We start from the raw sequence: 21,789 nt of genomic DNA, 5'->3' as shown, positions 1-21,789 counted from the left end.
CATAACCTTATATCCCCACTCTAAATTCCATTTCGTGTAGTTCTGTCCATCGTTTTCTCGTTTGGGGCAAACCAATCATTTCAACCGGGGACTGTATGCCGCTTATCATTAAATGTTCCATGTACACCGCCGTATGAATACATTTTTGGGTGTCTATAAATTTTATTCTTGTACTTGTAACTCGTGTAATGTTGGGTTCTTTCCATCCCGTGCCTAGAGGGCGTGGACTGTTTTGCATTTCAACTATCGTCCACGAATAGTCTCAGTCAAACCAAGCCTGTAACATTTTCATTCAATCCATTTACTATTTTGTAAAACATGAGTTGTCTGCCTGGCATCAGATCTTCAGTCTTTGAGCGAACGCCACACCAAGTTGTTTACCATTTAGGAAACATTGCTATATGTTGAGTAAACATTAGTAACCAATCTCGCAGCCTTGCGCTGAACCATTTCAATTTTGTGGATATTTGTTGAGTATATGGACTGCAGACAATGCTGGAATATTCGAACTGAGGTCTGACTAGAGTTTTGTAAGCAAATTCCTTAACATTTTTAGGTTTCTCGTACGGATGTTCCTTTTCAGGAAGTTAAGAGTCTGACTTGATTTGGAGGTAACCTGATTAACATATGTGTTCCAGTTAAAGTGTGAGGAGATAGTGACACCAAGATATTTTGCATTACTTATTGTTTCAAGGATTTAACCGTGGAGTGAGAATTTTGATTTGAATAAGTTTTTTTACCTTCTGATGTTTATCACTGTACATTTTAAGGGGTTAAACTTTATGTCCCAGTTTGTTCTCCCAAACCTGTAACCTGTCCAGATCTTGTTAAAGAATACTTTCATGAGAAGTGTTTTTAACGGTGATGTAAACAGCCGTGTAGTCGGAAAATAACCAGATCTGTGAAACTTCTTTTTCAGGCAGGTCATTTATGTATAACAGAAAGAGAAGGGACCTAGGACAGAACCTTTGGGTACTCCGGATGTTACTTGGCCCTCATCTGATGTTTCCCTATCAACTAATACAGGCTGGCACCGACCTATCAAGAAGAATTTGACCCATTGCAAAGTGTTGCCCTGGACGCCATATAGATGAAGTTTAAAAAGAAGTTTAGGATGTTTCACCTTGTCGAAAGCTTTCGAGACGTCCAACAGTACTAAATCTGTGGCCTTGGATTAAAATTCTTGATCCCCATTTTCCAAAAGCGGGGTGACGTTTGCTTTGTACCAGTTGGCTGGCATGGTACCAGTGTCAGGTGATTTTTTTTAACTTGGTAACTAGTGGAGCATGTTGGACACACACATTTTTAAGAACAGCTGGTTTCAAATCATCGGGTCCACAAGCTTTGTCAGTTTTAGAGTTAACAGTAATTTTTGGACACCCTTAACATCAACAGTAACCTTTGGCATTATGGGATATTTATGCTTTAAGCTTTGAGGTAGGGTATAGCTAAGAAGAGTTTGGAATTTTATTTTACATAATTGACCTAATTCTAGTGGTAACATTGGTGTAAATACTGAATGGAACTGGCGATTAAAGACATTTTCTTTATCCCGACTGTCTGTGCAGATTTGGCAATTTGGTAAATAGGTGAACTATTACATATGTAAAAAGAAATTTATAGTCCAAAGTACTACTTCTAAAGCAAAACATTTACTTAGTGGCAATTATTTTGTGACTCCTAAATTGTTCCTTAGTGGTACTGGGTGAACTTAAAGAACTAAAATAAAACAATCTTTTTCCATATTTTCTATTACTTAAAATCATTATCATAATCTATAACCACTAAATGTCTTTTCATATCCCGAGCGCCTCTTTAAACAGTGTTCCTTCGTCTCCTTAGCGCCCTTAGTTTCTCCTTATTGTTCTTGTTGATCCTTAGTGTAGTCCTTAGTGGTCCTTAGACGTGTGGCCCTAACATTTAGTGTCATGATACATAATTGTTTGCACTTTTCACGACATTGTTAAATTAACGATGCGCATTAACCCGGAAGTCACCTTGTTGATCAACAAAAAGTGAATTTAATAATCATCAGGTGATAAGAGAGGTAAAGAAGTAGGCCTAGTGTCAAGTGATACTTGAGTATAAACTTTGGTATAATGATTACTTCTTGCACAGTAACATAAGTGACTGTCACACCAGAATAAGGCGGAATAACCCACCTCAAGCCTGGCAAAATTTTCTTGGAAGTGGCTAGGGCCGGGGTCCGGTAACCGGAGGGTATGACTGAATAGCGAAATCTAGTAGATTTCGCGAAATCTAATCAAATTAGCGAAATCTAGACATAAAATGTAAACTAATGAATATTTTTAAAAATCCTTTTAAGCTTTTGTTAAAAGTGTAAATCTACGTTTGCATGCCAATTTTCAAGAAAAAATATTTATATTTAGGGTGGTTTTGAAGCGAAAAACGTATACGGGTCTAGATTTCGCCCGATTCTACATGCGCGGAAATCTCAAGTGTCAGGCAAAATCAAGATATAAAATCTAAAGTGATGAATTTTCTTTCTAAATCTTTTAAAGTTTTTATTAAGAATATATTTATAAGTTTGCATGTCAATTTTCAAGAAAAAATATTTATATATAAGGTGGTTTTGAAACGAAAAACGTATACGGGTGGTGATTTCGCCCGAGTTTATATGGACAGAAATTTCAAGTGGCAGGCAAAATCTAGACATAAAATTTAAACTAATGAATAATTTAAAAATCATTTTAAGCTTTTATTAAAAATATAAATTTACGTGTGCATGTCAATTTTCAAGAAAAAATATTTATATTTAGCGTTTTTTTGAAGCGAAAACGTATACTGGTCTAGATTTCGCCCAATTTTACATGAGCGGAAATCGCAAGTGTCGAGTAGAATCAAGATATAAAATCTAAAGCGATGAATTTGCTTTCTAAATCTTTTTAGGTTTTTATTAAGAATATATTTATAAGTTTGCATGTCATTTTTCAAGAAAAAAATATTTATATATAAGGTGGTTTTGAAACGAAAAACGTATACGGGTGATGATTTCGCCAGAGTTTATATGCGCAGAAATTTTAAGTGGCAGGCAAAATCAAGACATAAAATTGAAAGTGATGGATATATTTTGAAAATCATTTAAAGGTTTTATTCAGAATAAATTTCTACGTGTGCATGTCTATTTTCAGGAAAAAATATTTATATTTAGTATGATTAATAACATATAATGATGTTGATTTCGCCCGATTTTATATGCGCTGAAATCTCAACTGAGAGGCAAAATCAAATCTTAAAATTTTAAGGAATATATACTCTCTTTATTTCAGTCTCATCAGTGTACAACATATATTACATAATATACATAATAGAATATCAATAAAATGCACACTGCCACTCTATAAAAGAGTTATAAGAGACTTATAGCTAAAACATATCAGTATTACTTTGACTATTAAAACACCATGTTAAAAGAAAGATGTAGCTGCTAATAAGCTCAAATAAAATGTTGAGGCATGCCCATAAAACCATATATAAGAAAGCAGCCAAATTAAAATTTAGCAGTACTGAAAAAAAGTAAAATGATTTTATCTCATCAAATTGTTGATGAGCTAATTAGCACCCACTTCTTATCAAAAATTATACATGAAAATAAAACAATCATTCAAATATCAAGAGCTGTCTACAAGACAGCTTGCTCCACTATTCAGCAATTTGAAGGTAAAATAAATTTATTTCACAATAAAGACCTCTACTTACATACTAACACTATGTCTATAAAGGAAGCATCCGGGAACATGACCTTGACCTTAGGTATAGTGTGCCTAGTCCCCTCATATACCCCGTTTGCATGCCGGACAGTATTTATGTCAATTTATCAATAGCATACAAGCAATAGTAACAAATATATATATATATAAAAAAAAAAAAAAAAAAAAAAAAAAAAAAAAAAAAAAAAATTCCTTGAAAATAATCTAAGTATAACACCTTGGTGACCTTGACCTTAAGTATCGGCCCAGCCCCTGCATATTTAATTTGCATGCGGAGCAATGTTAACATGAAGTTACATTAAGCTTTAAGCACAAAGAACAAAGAAAAGCAAAGGTTGCTGAAAAAAAAAACTTAGCCAAAAAGAAAAGGCATGAGAGTTTTTAAAAAAAATCCTTGTGAGCTTTTATTAGGAATATATTTCAACGTGTTCATTTTAAGTTTCAAGAAATAATAATAATTAGTGAGGCTTTGAAAAGAAAGCCTATGAATTTGCCTGATTCTATATGCGAAAAACTCTCAAGTGTCAGACAGAATCGAGACATGTATTCTTAGGTAATGAATATTTTAAACCTCCTTTTGAGCTTTTATTCGGAATGTATTTCTACCTGTCCAAGTCAAATTTAAAGAAAAAATACTAATATTTAGCATGGTTTTGAAAAGAAAATCCTATAAGAGTGTTCCTTTCATCCTATTCTGCGCGGAAGCAAAATCAAATCGTTAATTATAAGTTTGTATTATTTATTATATAATTCCACATTTATATGTCGAAAAATAGTATTGTTTTGTATAACGTATACGGGTGTATCTTGATGCATTATTCCAATATTAAATCTAAATTGGGTTTTAAAGTTGCTACTTATTTTCATAATAATCTGGTAATTTAATCAAATAAGGAAGGTGTGATAATAACTGGACCGTGTTGCAGTGGGACAGTGTTACATGCAATGCACGCGGTGGCAATATACAACACAACACACAAAGCTCTTATCAGGAATATAAATATACGTTAGCATGTCAATTTTCAAGAAAACATATTTATATTTCTGGTGGTTTTGAAGCGAAAAACACAATTATACGGGCCTAGATTTCGCCCGATTCTATATGCGCGGAAATCTCAAGTGACAGGTCATAAAATTTAAAGTGATGGATATTTTTTGAAAATCCTTCTAAGCTTTTATCAAGAATATATTTCTAAAGCGCATGTCAATTTTCAGGAAAAGGTATTTATACTTAGTATGATTAATAAACGAAAAACTTATACGGATGTTGATTTCGCCAGAATTTATATGCGCTAAAATCTCAACTGAGAGGCAAAATCAACTCTTTTAAGTTTTAAGGAATGAAATTTCAGTCGTGTAATTTAAACATTATTAAAAATATCGCAGTTATAGTCGTGACCGATTTTAAAAGTCTATGAGTGTATAATCAGTACACTAATATTTAAACATCACTTGGATTTGAAATTAAGATTTCAACATGACGAAAATAATCCCAGATGTATCTAAATAATGCGATTGTGTTTTACGCTCGTTCCAACAATTTTCACGGAACTGCAATCCGTTGATATACAGAGACTATAATTTTCTACAAAAATTTGATTTCTGTAAGTTAAATATTTCTAATCTTACCTCACAGAAGATACAACGGTCGTCACACTGGTCGGCACATACAGTTGATTAGTTAATCAAATTAAATTTAATCCAATTAGTTAAGCGGGGGTAAACGATAATTTAATAAAAGGTGGTTTTCTCACACGTTTAAAGAGGTGCGAAATGCAGCAGGTAATCATTCGGTCAAAATTGAGCCGATTTATATCATCCGACAATTATTAGTTTATTATGTGACAAACAGAAATTATTTAGATTTGCAATTTATTTTTCATTAACACATTTTCCATATGAAAACGTCTTTCTAAGAATTAAATTGAAGTTAAATGTTTAGGATATGGCCCATTTTCTTAATGTCATTCATATATGCATTCTTTCTCCAATCATTGTTGAATACAATCTCTTTCAGGTATTAAAAAATTTAGATGATGATTGATAAATATGACACGTGCAAACATAATTATATTCTCAATAACGGCTCAACACGATTTTAATAAATAATACAAATTTTTAATTTTTCGAGTTGATTTTTTTTTTCGCGCAGAATAGGACGAAATCAACACTCGCATAGGATATTCTTTTCAGAACCTTGCTAAATATAAATATTTTTTCTTGAAAACTGACATGCACACGTAGAAATGTATTCTTAATAAAAGCTTAAAAGGATTTTAAAAAGTATTCTTCACTTTAGATTTTATGTCTTGATTTTGCCTGTCACTTGAGATTTCTTCGCATATAAAATCTGGCGAAATCAACACCCGTATACGTTTTTCGCTTCAACACCACCCTAAATATAAATATTTTTTCTTGAAAACTGACATGCACACGTAGAAATGTATTCTTAATAAAAGCTTAAAAGGATTTTAAAAAGTATTCATCACTTTAGATTTTATGTCTTGATTTTGCCTGTCACTTGAGATTTCTTCGCATATAAAATCTGGCGAAATCAACACCCGTATACGTTTTTCGCTTCAACACCACCCTAACTATAAATATTTTTTCTTGAAAATTGACATGCAAATGTATATTTTTATTCCTGATGAAAGCTTAATAGGATTTTAAAAATTATTCACTACTTTAAATTTTATGACTTGATTTTGCATGTCACTGACCATCTGGCAAAATCAACATCCGTATATATTTTTCGTTTCTAATTAATACTTAGTATAAAAAAATTTTCTTGAAAATTGACATGCACACGTAGAAATATATTCTTAATAAAAGCTTAAAAGGATTTTAAAAAGTATTCATCACTTTAGATTTTATGTCTTGATTTTGCCTGTCACTTGAGATTTCTTCGCATATAAAATCTGGCGAAATCAACATCCGTATACGTTTTCGTTTTAAAACCAAACTTTATATAAATATTTTTTCTTGAAAATTGACATGCACACGTAGAAATATATTCTGAATAAAACCTTTAAAGGATTTTTTTTAAAAAATTACACTTTAAATTTATGTCTTTATTTTACTTGTCACTTGAAATTTCTGCCCATATAAACTCTGGCGAAATCATCACCCGTATACGTTTTTCGTTTCAAAACCACCTTATATATAAATATTTTTTCTTGAAAATTGACATGCAACCTTATAAATATTTTCTTAATAAAAACCTAAAAAGATTTAGAAAGAAAATTCAACACATTAGATTTTATATCTTGATTTTGCCTAACACTTGAGATTTCCGCGCATGTAGAATCAGGCGAAATCTAGACCCGTATACGTTTTTCGCTTCAAAAACACCTTAAATATAATTATATTTTCTTGAAAATTTGCATACACACGTAAATTTATATCTTTAATAAAAGCTTTAAACGATTTTTAAAAATATTCATTAGTTTAAATTTTATGTCTAGATTTCGCTAATTTGATTAGATTTCGCGAAATCTACTAGATTTCGCTATTCAGTCATACCGGTAACCGGACCCTAGACCCGGAGTCTAGAGGTCCGGTAATCAATATACATGTAGTATTGTGTACTGTGTTACAAGTATATAAGGCATAATTATCTGTAAAGTTGATAAGTTGTCATAAAGTTGCCGTTATTACGATTTTTTGTAAATATTTTATTTATAATGGGTATGACTTATTACCGAATATGAGTCATATTCGCGAATATGAGATTAAATACCGAATATGAGATATATTTTTTTTATTTGTGAACTTAATTATTTTTTGTTAATATCAAACAATAAAGCATATTAATAAGATATTTCAGGCGAAATTTGGGTGGATTTGAAGCATTTTTAAGGTATTTAATTACAATAATTCATCCGAGCGCTTAGAATCTCATATTCGTGTATGCGGATAATGACCGAATATGAGATGTAAATATTTTTATTATGATCTAAATGAATTATTTTTTATACAAAACTTTTATGTATATTATCATTATATTTCAGGCGAAATTTGGGTTGATTTGAAGCACTAAAATGTATTAATATGAAATAATTCATTCAAGCTGTATCAGTGTCATAAATTCGTGTATTCGTGGTAAAGACCGAATATGAGATTTACTGTTTTAATCTAAGAATTAAATGTTGTTGTTTTTGGGGTTGTTTTCATATCAAACTATAATATATGTTATCATAATATTTCAAGCGAGAATTGGGTTCATTTGAAGAACGAATCAGGTATTTAATTGAAATACTTCACTCCAGCAGCTAGAATTTCATATTCGTGTATGCGCAGCAAAGACCGCATTTGAGAACTATTCTTTGTATTTATAAATTAAATTATTGTTTAAATAAAAGAAAAACATATTAATAAAATATTTCAGGCGAAATTTGGGTTGATTTGAAGCATTAATACGGTATTTTATTAGAATACTTTACCAGAGCCCTTAGAATCTCATATTCGTGTTTATATATATATAAAATGTATTGTTTTTAATATCAAACTGTAATATATATTATCATAATATTTCAGGCGAAATTTGAGTTGGTTTGAAGAACTAATAAAAGTTTTTAATTGAGAGTGTTCAGTTATTGCATTTCGCATTTCGAAATTATATATTTCAAGGTATATTTTCTACACACACAAAAAAAAAATTGTTTCAGTCGTTATCAAGTTTATATTCTATAACAATGAAACGATTCCATTGATCGTGGAATTCAGCATTCTGTTCTTTATGCGAAATGCAACATTCAGGCCACACCACGAGGAGGAACTCTCTTCATGGCCCATTACTTTTAATTATTTTAACAATTTTGAAAGTTATGAATAGTTACTTAAAAATGTCATACCTATACCTACAAAAGTACGAAAACATAAATTTTCTTTGTAATCAAAAATAACAAAAAAGTGGTTGTTGTTGCTATTAAATGACGCATTGTCTCTGATGCATGAAAATTTTAGAAAATTTGATAGATTGACGGAAAATAGTTTAAAAGCGATTAAGATCGGCAATTAAAACAATGTTATTTTTTTTAAAAACAAAACAAAAGCGTAATACATGAATAATACATGAACATTGGAATAAAAATACATTAACATTGGAGTACAAATACATGAACAATGGATTACAAATACATTAACAATTGAATAAGAATACATGAACATTGGAATATGAATATGAATAAAAACACATGAACACAAGAATGTTGTTGCTATTATATGACGCACTGTCTCTGAAGCTAGAACATTTTAGAAAATTTGATAGCATGCTGGAAATTGGTTTAAATGCGATTAAAATGGGCGAGTAAAAATGTTGTCTTTTAAAAACAAAACACAAGCGTAATACATGAACATTAGATTACAAATACATGAACATCTGAATATAAATTCATGAACATTGGAATATTAATGAATACAAATACATGAACATTTGGAATATGAAAAATACATGGACATTGGAGTACAAATAGATGAATAGTGAAATACAATATAAATAAATAAACATTGGAATATAGATACATGTACATTGAAACATAAATACAGGAACATAAGAATATAATTACATGAACATTGTAATATAAATAGGTTAACATTTCAATTTAAATACATGAACATTGGAATAAAAATACCTGGTCATTGGAATACAAATACATGAACATTTTAATATAAATGTATGAAAATTGGAATATAAATAAAAGTACATGAACATTGGAATATAAATACATGAACATTGGAATACATATACATAAACATTGGAATACATATACATGAACATTGGAATATAAATAAATGAACATTGGAATATAGAAAATACATGAACATAGAAATACAACTACATAAACATTGAACGATAAATAAATGAACATTTGAATATAAATACATGAAGACTGGACTACAACTAAAATACATGACAACTGGAATACAAATGAATGTACATTAGAATATAAATACACGAACATTAGATTATAAATAAAAATACATGATAATTGGAACATAAATACACGAACATTAGAACACAGTATAAATACATAAAAATTTGAATCTAGCTACATAAACATTGAAACACATATACAGGAATATTGCAATATAACATGGAACATAAATACATTGTAAATAAACATAAGAACACAATATAAATAAATAAACATTTGAATATTGGTACATAAACATAAATTCAGGAACATTGAAATATAAATACACGAACATTGCAATATAAATAGATTAACATTTGAATATAAATACATAAGCATTGGAATATAAATACAGGAACTTTGGATTACAAATGCAGCGAACAGTTCAAGCTGTCAGTTACTTGCGGTATGTAAAGGTTGCAAACTGCGCGGACTGCATGTGGTATTACACGTATTTTATGCATATATATATCAAACTGTTGAATGACAATAACATAAACGAAAATCATCGTTCACTATATATTTCAAGACTATTACATGCAAATAAAGTAGATAAAACGTTCAAGCAGTTAGTTACTTGCGGGATGTAACGGTAGCAGCTAGCACGGTCCGCATATCATAACTGAAATAGTGTTGCTAATAGACATAGTTCAAACTGTTCGTTACGTGTGGAATCAAATAAAACATTAGATACGGCCCTTGAAATACCCAAAATCAGCCCTATTGATCTTCAAATGTGTGTTAGTAGTGAGTGGACAGTACATATGGACTGACTTACTTTTTAAATGATTAGACAGTTGTGGGAGACGTGCGATTTTCTCAAAACAGCACTAGCTTAAAGTATAATGTATGTGGATTCTTATAGTTAATGTAAGAATATTGGGACTATTCAGACGATGGTTGATGATTACATTTTGTGTAGGTCCTATAAAACCATTTAAACATCTTCTAGGAAATGATCATTAATTTTACTTTAGAAAGATATAGCCTTGAATACTTATATTACAGTGCCATTTAATAAGTAAATATTTTATGTTTCATTTCTTGTCTATGTGTGTTTGTTTTATAATTAAATAATTTCTCTTTTAGAAAGGTTTTCATGAAAAGTGATACTTAAATAAAATAAAATATTGTATCGTATCTTAACGTATCGCGTATCGTATCGCGTATATCGTATCGTATACGAACAAGTACAAATAAGTACACTTTTTTACATTTCAAGCAATTAAAACACGTTTGGCTGAGGGTGTGCGCGATCTTTCCGCCCGCTTCCGTTTAACTTGATTAGGTTTTTTTCCCGCGTTTGGTGTTGTTATCACAGTTCTTAAACCATTCGTAGATGTAACAATATTTTGATTTTGTTTCCCTTTGGGGGTTGATCTGTTGAATTTTTCTTCTTTTAATCAATATATCTTCTTCCACTTTTCAGTGACTGACAAAACAATTATCTATGTATATACGCAGAAAATAATGAGCAATGTCATTATAACATTTAAAATAAAACGATTCCCCATTGATCACAACTTATCAAAAAACGGAATACAAGTATCATGTCAGGGAATATATATCACTTCATATGTACAAGTCTATATAAGTACCGCGCAGTATTATGGCGTTTTTATTTATTTTGCATTTAATTTATATACTTTGTGTAAGTTTGTTCTTCTGTGGTTTCTAATTTATTCACGAAAGCCGCAAAAACATTAGATCATATTAAAGATGACGCGTATTTAAATATGATTACGTATTAACGGTGACATATATACGTTGCGTATTGACTTAAATGTCTGCTATTGTTTTGTGAAATATTGTAGACATTCATAATATATCACAACATTTTATGGCACACATTTTGGCGGGAAACAGAACTGACGAAATATTTCTTCAAATTCTTTTTTCCACTCAGAAGAAAGTTATCCAAGTTGAAAAATAATTGTAAAAATATCACTCGAATGAGCGAATAAGAAGTACAAAAACGATGACATTTGTATTATTTGCGAGGATACCGAATAAATCGTGTTTATTGGGGCCACATAATTGGGACGTGTGCCCGTGCTCAGTTGACACAGTTGGAAACAATTAGCGCAATTCGAACAGCGGAGTTTAATCTGGTTAGTTCAGTTATTATTGGATGTTCTGATTAATTATGTTATATCATTGTCTTAAAGGGATAATTAACACCAATTTATCACTGATTATCAGATTAACAGGGTTTTTTTTGGCAAGAACTAACAAAAATCCACTTATAGCAAAAAAAGCGCGACATTTGTTTATCTTTTACTTTATTTACATGGTTGCTGTTTTTTTTTTGTTTTTTTTTTCATATCGTTAAGCTATATACACAGAAAAATGATAAAATTATTTAATGTCTTCAAAGCGCACCATGAAATAATCTTTTCCCCCTATTTTCACATATGATGTTTAATAGCACAAAAAGATCGGTGTTTGTTTATTATTCCATTTATTTAAATGTTTTGTTTTTTTCTTGAACACAGTAACTGACTCATATATACGATAACTGACCATGACATATCAAAGTTTAAGTTATTAAATGTTTTCAATGCGTGTCATTAAAGAATTTTTTTCGCAATTGAAGATAATAATATAATAATGCTCGTATACGATATTTGAGCTATATATATATAACTGATAATGTATCATTGATACAACTTTGGTGAATTATTTCATATAAATAGCTTATAAAAATGCTTTAATGTATTGACGATTAAGAAATATTACATCTCGGTCTTCGGTCTATTCCGCGCACACGCGAATATGAGATTCTGACTGCTGGAGTGAATTCATTTAGATATCTGAGTGTTTTAATTCAATCCAAAATTTGCCTTAAATATTATGATAATACATATTACAGTGTGATGATAAATAATAATTCATTTTATTCATAGATGATATTTTTACATCTTATATTCGGTCTTTACCGCACATACACGAATATGACATTGATCAATACAGCTTGAGTGAATGATTTAAAATAAATACATTATTAGTGCTTCAAATCAACCCATATTTCGCCTGATATATAATGATGATATATATTACAGTTTGGTTTAAAAAAAATAATTCATAAATACATCTCATAATCGGTCTTTGTTGCGCATACATGAATATGAGATTCTCACTGCTGGAGTGAATTATTTCAATTAAGTACCTTATCCGTTCTTCAAATGAACCCAAATTTCGCCTGAAATATCATGATAATATATATTACAGTTTAATATGAAAAACAATACATTTAATTCATAGATTTAAAAAGTACATCTCATATTCGGTCTTAACCACGCATACACGAATATGACATTGAATCAGCTTGAATGAATTATTTCAAATAAATACATTGTTACTGCGCCAGATCAACCCGAATTTCGCCTGAAATATAATGATAATATATATTACAGTCTGGTATAAAAAAAATATTTTAATTTATAAATACAAAGAATACATCTCAAATTCGGTCTTTGCTCCGCATACACGAATATGAGATTCTCACTGCTGGAGTGAATTATTTCAATTAAGTACCTTATCCGTTCTTCAAATGAACCCAAATTTCGCCTGAAATATCATGATAATATATATTACAGTTTAATATGAAAAACAATACATTTAATTCATAGATTTAAAAAGTACATCTCATATTCGGTCTTAACCACGCATAAACGAATATGACATTGATACAGCTTGAATGAATTATTTCATATTAATACATTTTAGTGCTTCAAATCAACCCAAATTTCGCCTGAACTATAATGATAATATACATAAAAGTTTTGTATAAAAAATAATTCATTTAGATCAAAATAGAAATATTTACATCTCATATTCGGTCATTATCCGCATACACGAATATGAGATTCTTAGCGCTCGGGTGAATTATTGTAATTAAATACCTAAAAAATGCTTCAAATCCACCCAAATTTCGCCTGAAATATCTTATTAATATGTTTTATTGTTTGATATTAACAAAAAATAATTAAGTTCACAAATAAAAAAAATATATCTCATATTCGGTATTTGATCTCATATTCGCGAATATGACTCATATTCGGTAATAAGTCATACCGATTTATAATTAACTTTTTCTCGGGTTCGGGTCAAATTCAATATGACATTTTAACGACCAACTTTAGCAGCGGTTTCCTGTAGTCACCATTATTTATTTCCTCGAGAAGTTAACCAAGTTCAAGAAATCATGATCGTAATCCATGTCATAAATACTAAAGAAAATATAAAGTTTATTATGTTAAGGCTTAAAAAAAAATTCTTCGTTTCGGGTAACATGCTCAAAAAATTTAGGGAAAGTAGGTTGGAAATTTTTTTTTTTGGAATGTTTTTTTATTAAGTAAGACTTTTCAGATATTATTTTTGTGTCAAAAAATGAATATAAATAAGGGGGTTATGCCTTTAGAGCATCAGTAAGTTGATTTCTAGCATCAGCGACCATGTTTTAAGCATAAAAAGTGCAGTTTTGCAACTTTTTCTTAAAAAGTTAAAAAATATTCTCCAAGTCCATAAAAACATTTAGGGTCGGGGCAAAAATTTAGGGTAGGTCGGGATACCGGAAACAAACATTTTTTTTACGTCTAATTCATCAGGCCCGAGATAAAAAAACAAGAATCTGATTACGGCGTACAAATTGCTATTTATTTTTATCGAATTTGCGATCGTATTTTTACCGGGATAAAAGAATGATTAAATACTTCCGTTTCCTGTCACTTACAATAAGAAAAAAATCGAGAACAAACTATTGAAATCATATCCCGTTTTTAAAGATAAGATATAGTTTCCTCTTTGTAAATATCGTGCAGTATTCATATTGATTACCGGACCTCTAGTAAGTCCTGTAAGGGTTGTCTAGAGGTCCGGTTACCAGACCTCTTGACTCCGGGTCTAGAGGTTCGGTTATCGGATCCCTAGCCACTGCCAATTTTCTTAGTATCCTATATGATTATTTTTTGTTATTCAAACGATTGTTGTGCCAATTATTTTCGTTATCCATACAACTAAGCATACTGCATACATATCTAAAATTTAGTTAAGTTTTTCTGAAGTTTTCCCCTTTTTATCAGATCCCCATATTTTAGAAGTTTTAGCATATATGCTATGTGGTGAATTAACAATCCGCAACATTATGTGATTATCATGTTGTGTATGATTTATTGAATCTGAAAAATAATATGAAAAGAAAGACATTTTAAAAGGTGTAATAATTAACTAATTAAGGTATACAGGCATAAGTTTTCTGTGCATTCTTTTGATTTATTTGTTAGAACTGCAATTGATGAATCAAATAATTAATTTAATTAGTAAAAAATGGTATTTAATATTATCATGTGTTGTGGTGTTGTTTTAAAATCTTATCAGTGTCTATTGATTTAACATCTTAAACAATAAACATGATGCTAATAGTCTTTTTAATGTCAATGTACCTTATGCCAAAAAATAGAAACACTACTGAGACACGCATCGTGCGAATAAGAAAAATAATTGGCATGACTGTCGTGCAGACAGACTATTCCAAAGAACCATAGAATTTTCTAGAATCTGTGTCCTGCACTGTTCATCCACTAGAATTACAGTAAGTCTTCTGGAGGAGACACCTATATGGGTTTCAAACCCATATAGGATTATAAATCTAAACACAAACAAACATGTACAAGTGATAATGACATAACTATTGTTTATACACACTTAATATATTACAATATTAAACTGTTAAGATAGTGAAGAAAAATGGTAATATTTACAATGATTTATTTTGAGAAACCAACAAAAACCAGAATAATTGAAATTTTAACAAAAGGGAATAAAATCTATTCAAAAAAGTATGCCCAAAATGTTCAGTACTACTTAAATAATTTTAATCTTTAGCCTGCTGGTGGCTTTGCGACCAGTGCAGACCAATTCCATCAGTAAATTTCCAGAGAACATCCTGTTAAATAATAGCCCTTACGAAATGGTCAGAAAGCTGCGAACATGCTGCGAACATGCCGCGAACATACCTATTCGCAGGAAGTATTCGCGGGATATTCGCTGCTGCCGCGATCATGCCGCGATTGGTTTGATACTAGTTCGCGAGATATTCGCAGGAAGACCAATGATCGCGGCATGTTCGCGAGAAGAACTTAAAAGATTATAATCTTTTGGTAAACTGTTACTGAAGAGCTTTTATAAGAGCAGGTAATTGTAGGTCAATTAGGAGTCTGATAAGTTAATTACAACCAGATATTCTGGACTTGTTTAGAAGGAAATCTGTGTGCATTACAGACAGTTTTCATAAGTGATTCTCAGAGGCTAATAGGAATATATACTTTTTTGTGGTAAGTCAGAAAATTTATGTTTAATATCTATACTTATATATCTCAGTAAACATAAGGAATTTTGAAAATGAAATAGATATGCTTAACCTTTTGCAGAGCTGTATCGGATTATCTAGAAAGAAATATAAAACTAGCTATAGCTTATTTTGACAATTTCTTAGCTTCATAAGTCTGATAATTAACATGTAAAACAATGACAGATTTGTAGTAATACATATAACTTATAAGTAGTGTGAAGAAAAACATTGGGATGAAATGAATACATGCACTCAGACAATGTTATTGAAATGACAAGTAATAGTTAAAATTCAAACATATATATATGTTTTATCATTAAAACTTTGTTTAAAATGCTCCAAATATGATATGAAAAAGTTCAGACATTGACAATTTGAATTTGTTACAACCTCAGTCAGTGTTGAAGTTTATTCAATAAATTTATATCCCTGATTCCTACTAATTTATTTGTTTTTGCACTTTTTCTGTACATGCTTTATTGTACACAATTTCTGTAGAGATGGTTTTCAGCTAGTTCGCGGCATGTTCGCAGCAACTAGTTCGCGGGATGTTCGCAGCAACTAGTTCGCGGGATGTTCGCAGCAACTAGTTCGCAGGATGTTCGCGGCAACTAGTTCGCGGGATGATCGCGGCAACTAGTTCGCGGGATGATCGCGGCAACTAGTTCGCGGGATGTTCGCGGCAACTTGTTCGCGGGAAGTTCAGAGCTACTTGTTCGCGGGAAGTTTGCAGCAACTTGTTCGCGGCAAAACTAATTTGCATGTGAAAAGTGAACACCAAACGAACATCCCGCGAACTATTATAGCAATTGTATCAAAAGTGTTCGCAGCATGATCGCAGCAAGTGTTTGCGGCAAACTATAATATTTCTGTAAGGGAAAGTGGTACTGCCCAAATTCCGCCGTTACATAACTGAAGGGGAAATGCTGTTGAAAAATGGCGTTAAACCCAAAACAAACAAAACTGCCCAAATTGAATGATGGACAAAATCTGTTTTAGAAATTTAGCAGGGTAAAGGTTAATGAGTACTGGAAAAAAATACTCGTTAGAGCTGTATATTTTAGGAAAGTACTCAGTACTGATGCAAAACCTGAGTACTGACATATTTTGGGAATAGGATACTTGTACTAATAATACTCAGCCCAACCAAGTATTGATATATTGATTACCAGACCTCTAGGCAAACTGCTCAGGCCTTAGCCACTTCTTTACAGTTACTGGTATTTCTGTGGAAATAGGTCATTTCTAGTAGTTTGGCACAATTTTCTGTCTTTTATTTTTTAATCTGAAGATACAACAAGATGTTGATATGGACTGAAAAATAAGGTTGACAGACATGTTACCTGTAAACTCGTGTTTTAGTTGATTATAATAAATATATTGTTCATTTATTTTCAGGGAACAGCTGCACATAAAGTAGAAATAAAGTTGACATTTCATCTTTAAAAATCTAACTGGATTTATTAACAGTTCAACAGTTTATATAAATCAGGAGACAAATTCCAGCATGCCTGGAAAATTTCTGGTAAGTAAACATGTAACTAACTTGAAACTGTTTTTAGATTTTTAGATTTAAAAAGTTAATTTTATTTCTATTTTTTGTTAGGCCTTCTTTAGAAATCAACAGGTAGGAACAACCTAACCTTCTATCTGTTTGAGCAAACTGATGACAAGAAATTGAGACTTCTGATATTCCTTTATTAGAATATTGAGAATTCTGATATTTTTATTTTACAAAATTGAGAATTCTGATAGGCTAGGAAATTGAGAATTCTGATATGCTAGTGAAATTGAGAATTCTGATATTCTAGGAAATTGAGAATTCTGATATGCTAGGGAAATTGAGAATTCTGATATGCTAGGGATATTGAGAGCTCTGATATTTTTATCCCAGGAAATTGAGAATTCTGATATGCTAGGAAATTGAGAATTCTGATATGCTAGAGAAATTGAGAATTTTTATATGCTAGGGAAATTGAGAATTCTTATATGCTAAGGAAATTGAGAGTTCTGATATGCTAGGAAAATTGAGAATTCTGATATGCTAGGGAAATTGAGGGTTCTGATATGCTAGGGATATTGAGAATTCTGATATGCTAGGGAAATTGAGAATTCTGATATGCTAGGGATATTGAGAGCTCTGATATTTTTATTCTAGGATATTGAGACTTCTAATATTTTTATTCTAGAAAATTGAGAATTCTTATATGCTAGGGAAATTGAGAATTCTGATATGCTAGAGAAATTTAGAATTCTGATATGCTAGGGAAATTGAGAATTCTGATATGTTAGGGAAATTGAGAATTCTGACATTCGTGTAGCACATGCACAACCTATTCCCATGACTAACTAGTCATACTCTGCTTTGAAAATGTTGTTATATTACCTCTATATTTATTACCTTTCATTGTTATTCACAAGGATTCACAGTATATATTATTGAATAAGTAGACTGGGTTATTGTTGTTTAACTTTAATTTAACAATTTAACAGACAAGAGATGTAGTCTTGATGCTAACAATTGTCTCCTTGTAGATGATAATATTTTTGGAGAAATTGCTGTTTCATACACACAAATGTTTTAAATTGGATATTGCATTGTTTGCCAGTACAAGCAAAAATAAAACGCTGATGAATTATACCCAATCTGCAGTATTATAAATGGAAATGCAGCCTCTGCATAATCATTTGAATATCCGGCTTACCTACTTATTAAGGCTGCTTTTAATTTTGACATTAAGCTCAAATGCCATAGAGACCCATGTATAATGCACATTTTTGACATCTGGTACCATCTTGAAATTGTGGGTGTGTATTATACACAGACGAGCATTATAATGTGTATCCACAGCAGTACTATCCGACCAGGGATACCTGACAGTGACGTCATATTGTGTTTACTTTCCAATGTTTACCTTATATTGTACTTGATTATGATTATGTTTCTTTACGTATAGTCTGCATGGATACGTGGCCCAGAGGATAACGGCGCTGTCGTAGTAACCGAAAAATACCGAGTTCGAATCCGGTTGGTGGAACCTTTTTTCCTGCACGATATTTTTTTATCCAACTATATAGTTATCTTGATTTTCTAGTGCATCACAAATTATGCGTACAGAATAAATTGTGTAGAAAACGTTCGTTATTTCACTCCAAATAAAATGGCTAAAATGGCTATGAACACGTTTTTAACTGTTACAGTAACGAGCATTTGGAGAATAACGAGAAAGTAATATCTATTCTAAAACACAATAGACTGACGGTGAGACAGGCATATGTTGCATTAACATTTGATATACTTTATACTATAATAAATGATTGAAGATGAATTGAAAATTACAAAAAGAAACATATAAAACCAATATTTTTTCCAAATCAAGGAAGCAAATGTAACTGGTCTTTCAAACAATATTTTTGCTACAAAAAATTACATAAAATATACATCGCCTACCACTGGTTTCGAACTTACATTGCCTGCGTGACAAGTAACCAAAACATCCACTGGACTATACCTTACTTAGAATTTCTGATACGATAAGAACATATTTCTATCTATTACAGGTATACATCCATTTGGGGATATACTGTGGTTATTTATAGTTTGTTGTCAAAATGACGTCACTGTCAAAAATTGTCGGTGGATTAGTAGAATTGCAAATGTTTGTATTGAAAAGAAAGTCAGGTCAAATTTATCAATACTTAATGAAATCATTAACATTCTTGGGGTAATAATTTTTGCGGATTTTACAGTTGAGTCTTTTCACAAAATTTATTCCTGTTATGTTTAGAAGTTGAAATCCACAAAATCCTATCCCCATGAAGAAGCTGTTTTATCCAAACCAAGAAATTTCTTACCAGCAAAATTAAGTGATTTTACAGTAGAAAGAAGATTGGTGAGACCCACCTCTTTTACTTAACAATTTAAAAGCTGCACATTTTTATACTGTCTAGTATTGAACTATTTTACCAAAAGCTGGTTTTATTGTGGCTTTAACATAACATTTGTCTTGTAACATTTTTGACTTTAAACTATTATATGATCTCATCAAATATTTTGTAGTGTTTAATGTTCATGTAACAGTACAGGCAGCGAATTAGACCAATAGTTAACTGTGTCGAGTCTTTCCCTGGCTTCAATGGATATCATTCACCAAACATTTTTGATATCAGTAATGAACTTGATAAACAACTGTGTTATCATGTCTATCCCTTTAATGTTTGATTTCATAGTTAGTATTTTAAGCAACATGCCTCTAGATCTACATGGGGGTATGTTAACCTTTAGCCTGCTGGCGGTGAGTGATTCTGCCTTTGCCTTTGCGACCGGTGCAGACCAAGATCAGCCTGCACATCTGTGCAGGCTGATCATGGTCTGCACTGTTCGCTATTCAGTCAGTAAATTTTCAATGAATACCCCTTCAAATGATAAATGGTATTGCCCACACTGAAAGATGGACCAGTCCATTTTAGAAATTTAGCAGGCTAAAGTTTAGATATTCTACCATTCGTCAGTAATTGAAACATCCCAAATCAGTGAGATAAGGCAGTACTTATTGAGGAAAGCTGTACTTTAAAACATGTAGAAAAACTCAGAAGCGTTAATCAAACAGTAAACATTTAATATAAAAGAGCAGAAATTTAGGTGTACTTTCTGTAATATTTCAGAACTTTGGGTGAATTTTTAGCTCGTCTGATTTTTGAAAAAAAATCTATCAGGTATTGTTGTCATTTGATCGTCGGTGTTGGTTAAAATGTTTGTTTAGGTCCGCCTTTTCTCAAAAATATAAGAGCTATATAGCTTTGAAACTTGGCACACTTGTTTATCATAATTAGGTGACTAAGTAGGCCAAGAACCATAACTCTGACCTGCATTTTGTCAGAATTAAGGCCCTATTGTTCTTAGAAATTTTGAACCATAACACTTTTCTTACATACTGACCAGCACTTACAGACGAGCGATGGCACCATAGGCAGTGCTCTTGTTTATAATATAGCATAATTTTAGGTGTACTTTCTATAACACAGCAGTAATTTTGGTGTTTTTTCTATATATAGCAGAACTATAATTGTTTTTTCTATAATATAGCAGATATTTAGTTGTACTTTCTTTAATACAGCAGAAATTTAGATTGTCTTTGTAAAATACAGCAAAATTTTAGCTGTACTTTCTACTGTATAGCAGAATGTTAGTTGTACTTTCTATAATATAGCAGAAATTTAGGTTATTATGCCCCCTTCAAAGAAGGAGGGGTATATTGTTTTGCAGATGTCTGTCGGTCGGTCTATTTATTTGTTTATTTTGTTGGGTTTATTGTCGCACCGACACACTTTTAGGTCATATGGCGACTTTCCAGCTTTAATGGTGGAGGAAGACCCCAGGTGCCCCTCCGTGCACAATTTCATCACGAGCGGGCACCTGGGTAGAAACCACCGACCTTCCGTAAGCCAGCTGGATGGCTTCCTCACATGAAGAATTCTACGCCCCAAATGAGGTTTCGAACCCACATCGGTCGGTCTATTGGTTGGTATGTAGACCAATGAGTTTCTGGATGATAACTCAAGAACGCTTGGGCCTGGGATCATGAAAGTTTGGTAAGGAGGTTGGTCATAACCAGCAGATGACCCCAGGCCTATTGATTTTGAGATCTGTAGGTCAAATTTCAAGGTCACAGTGACCCGGAACAGTTAAACGGTTTCCGGATGATAACTCAAGAACGCTTGGGCCTAGGATCATGAAAGTTGATAGGGAGGATGGTCATGACCAGCAGATGACCCTTATTGATTTTGAGGT

General features: G+C 31.5%; 1 protein-coding gene across 5 annotated transcripts in view; it reads left to right on the top strand.

The window, feature by feature from the left end:
* Positions 1–1,976: 1,976 nt before the first annotated feature.
* LOC123535356 (serine/threonine-protein phosphatase 6 regulatory ankyrin repeat subunit A-like) overlaps positions 1,977–21,789 on the top strand; it is a 103,018-nt gene continuing 83,205 nt past the window's right edge. For 2 of the 5 annotated variants that reach the window (XM_053519045.1, XM_053519039.1), the window contains exon 1: positions 17,397–17,523. Coding sequence is in view for 3 of the 5 variants with exons in the window: in XM_053519041.1 (XP_053375016.1) it covers positions 17,506–17,523 (18 nt within the window). In the remaining 2 variants the exon portion in view is untranslated. Of the gene's footprint in view, positions 2,095–15,962; positions 15,982–17,396; positions 17,524–21,789 lie in introns of those variants that run through there. The other 3 variants (XM_053519041.1, XM_053519042.1, XM_053519043.1) reach the window with 3 other exon arrangements.

Source organism: Mercenaria mercenaria, chromosome 12 (genome assembly GCF_021730395.1).
Source record: "Mercenaria mercenaria strain notata chromosome 12, MADL_Memer_1, whole genome shotgun sequence".
Taxonomy (NCBI): domain Eukaryota; kingdom Metazoa; phylum Mollusca; class Bivalvia; order Venerida; family Veneridae; genus Mercenaria; species Mercenaria mercenaria.
Note: the sequence above shows the minus strand (reverse complement) of the source record. Positions and strands in the feature narration are given on the sequence as shown.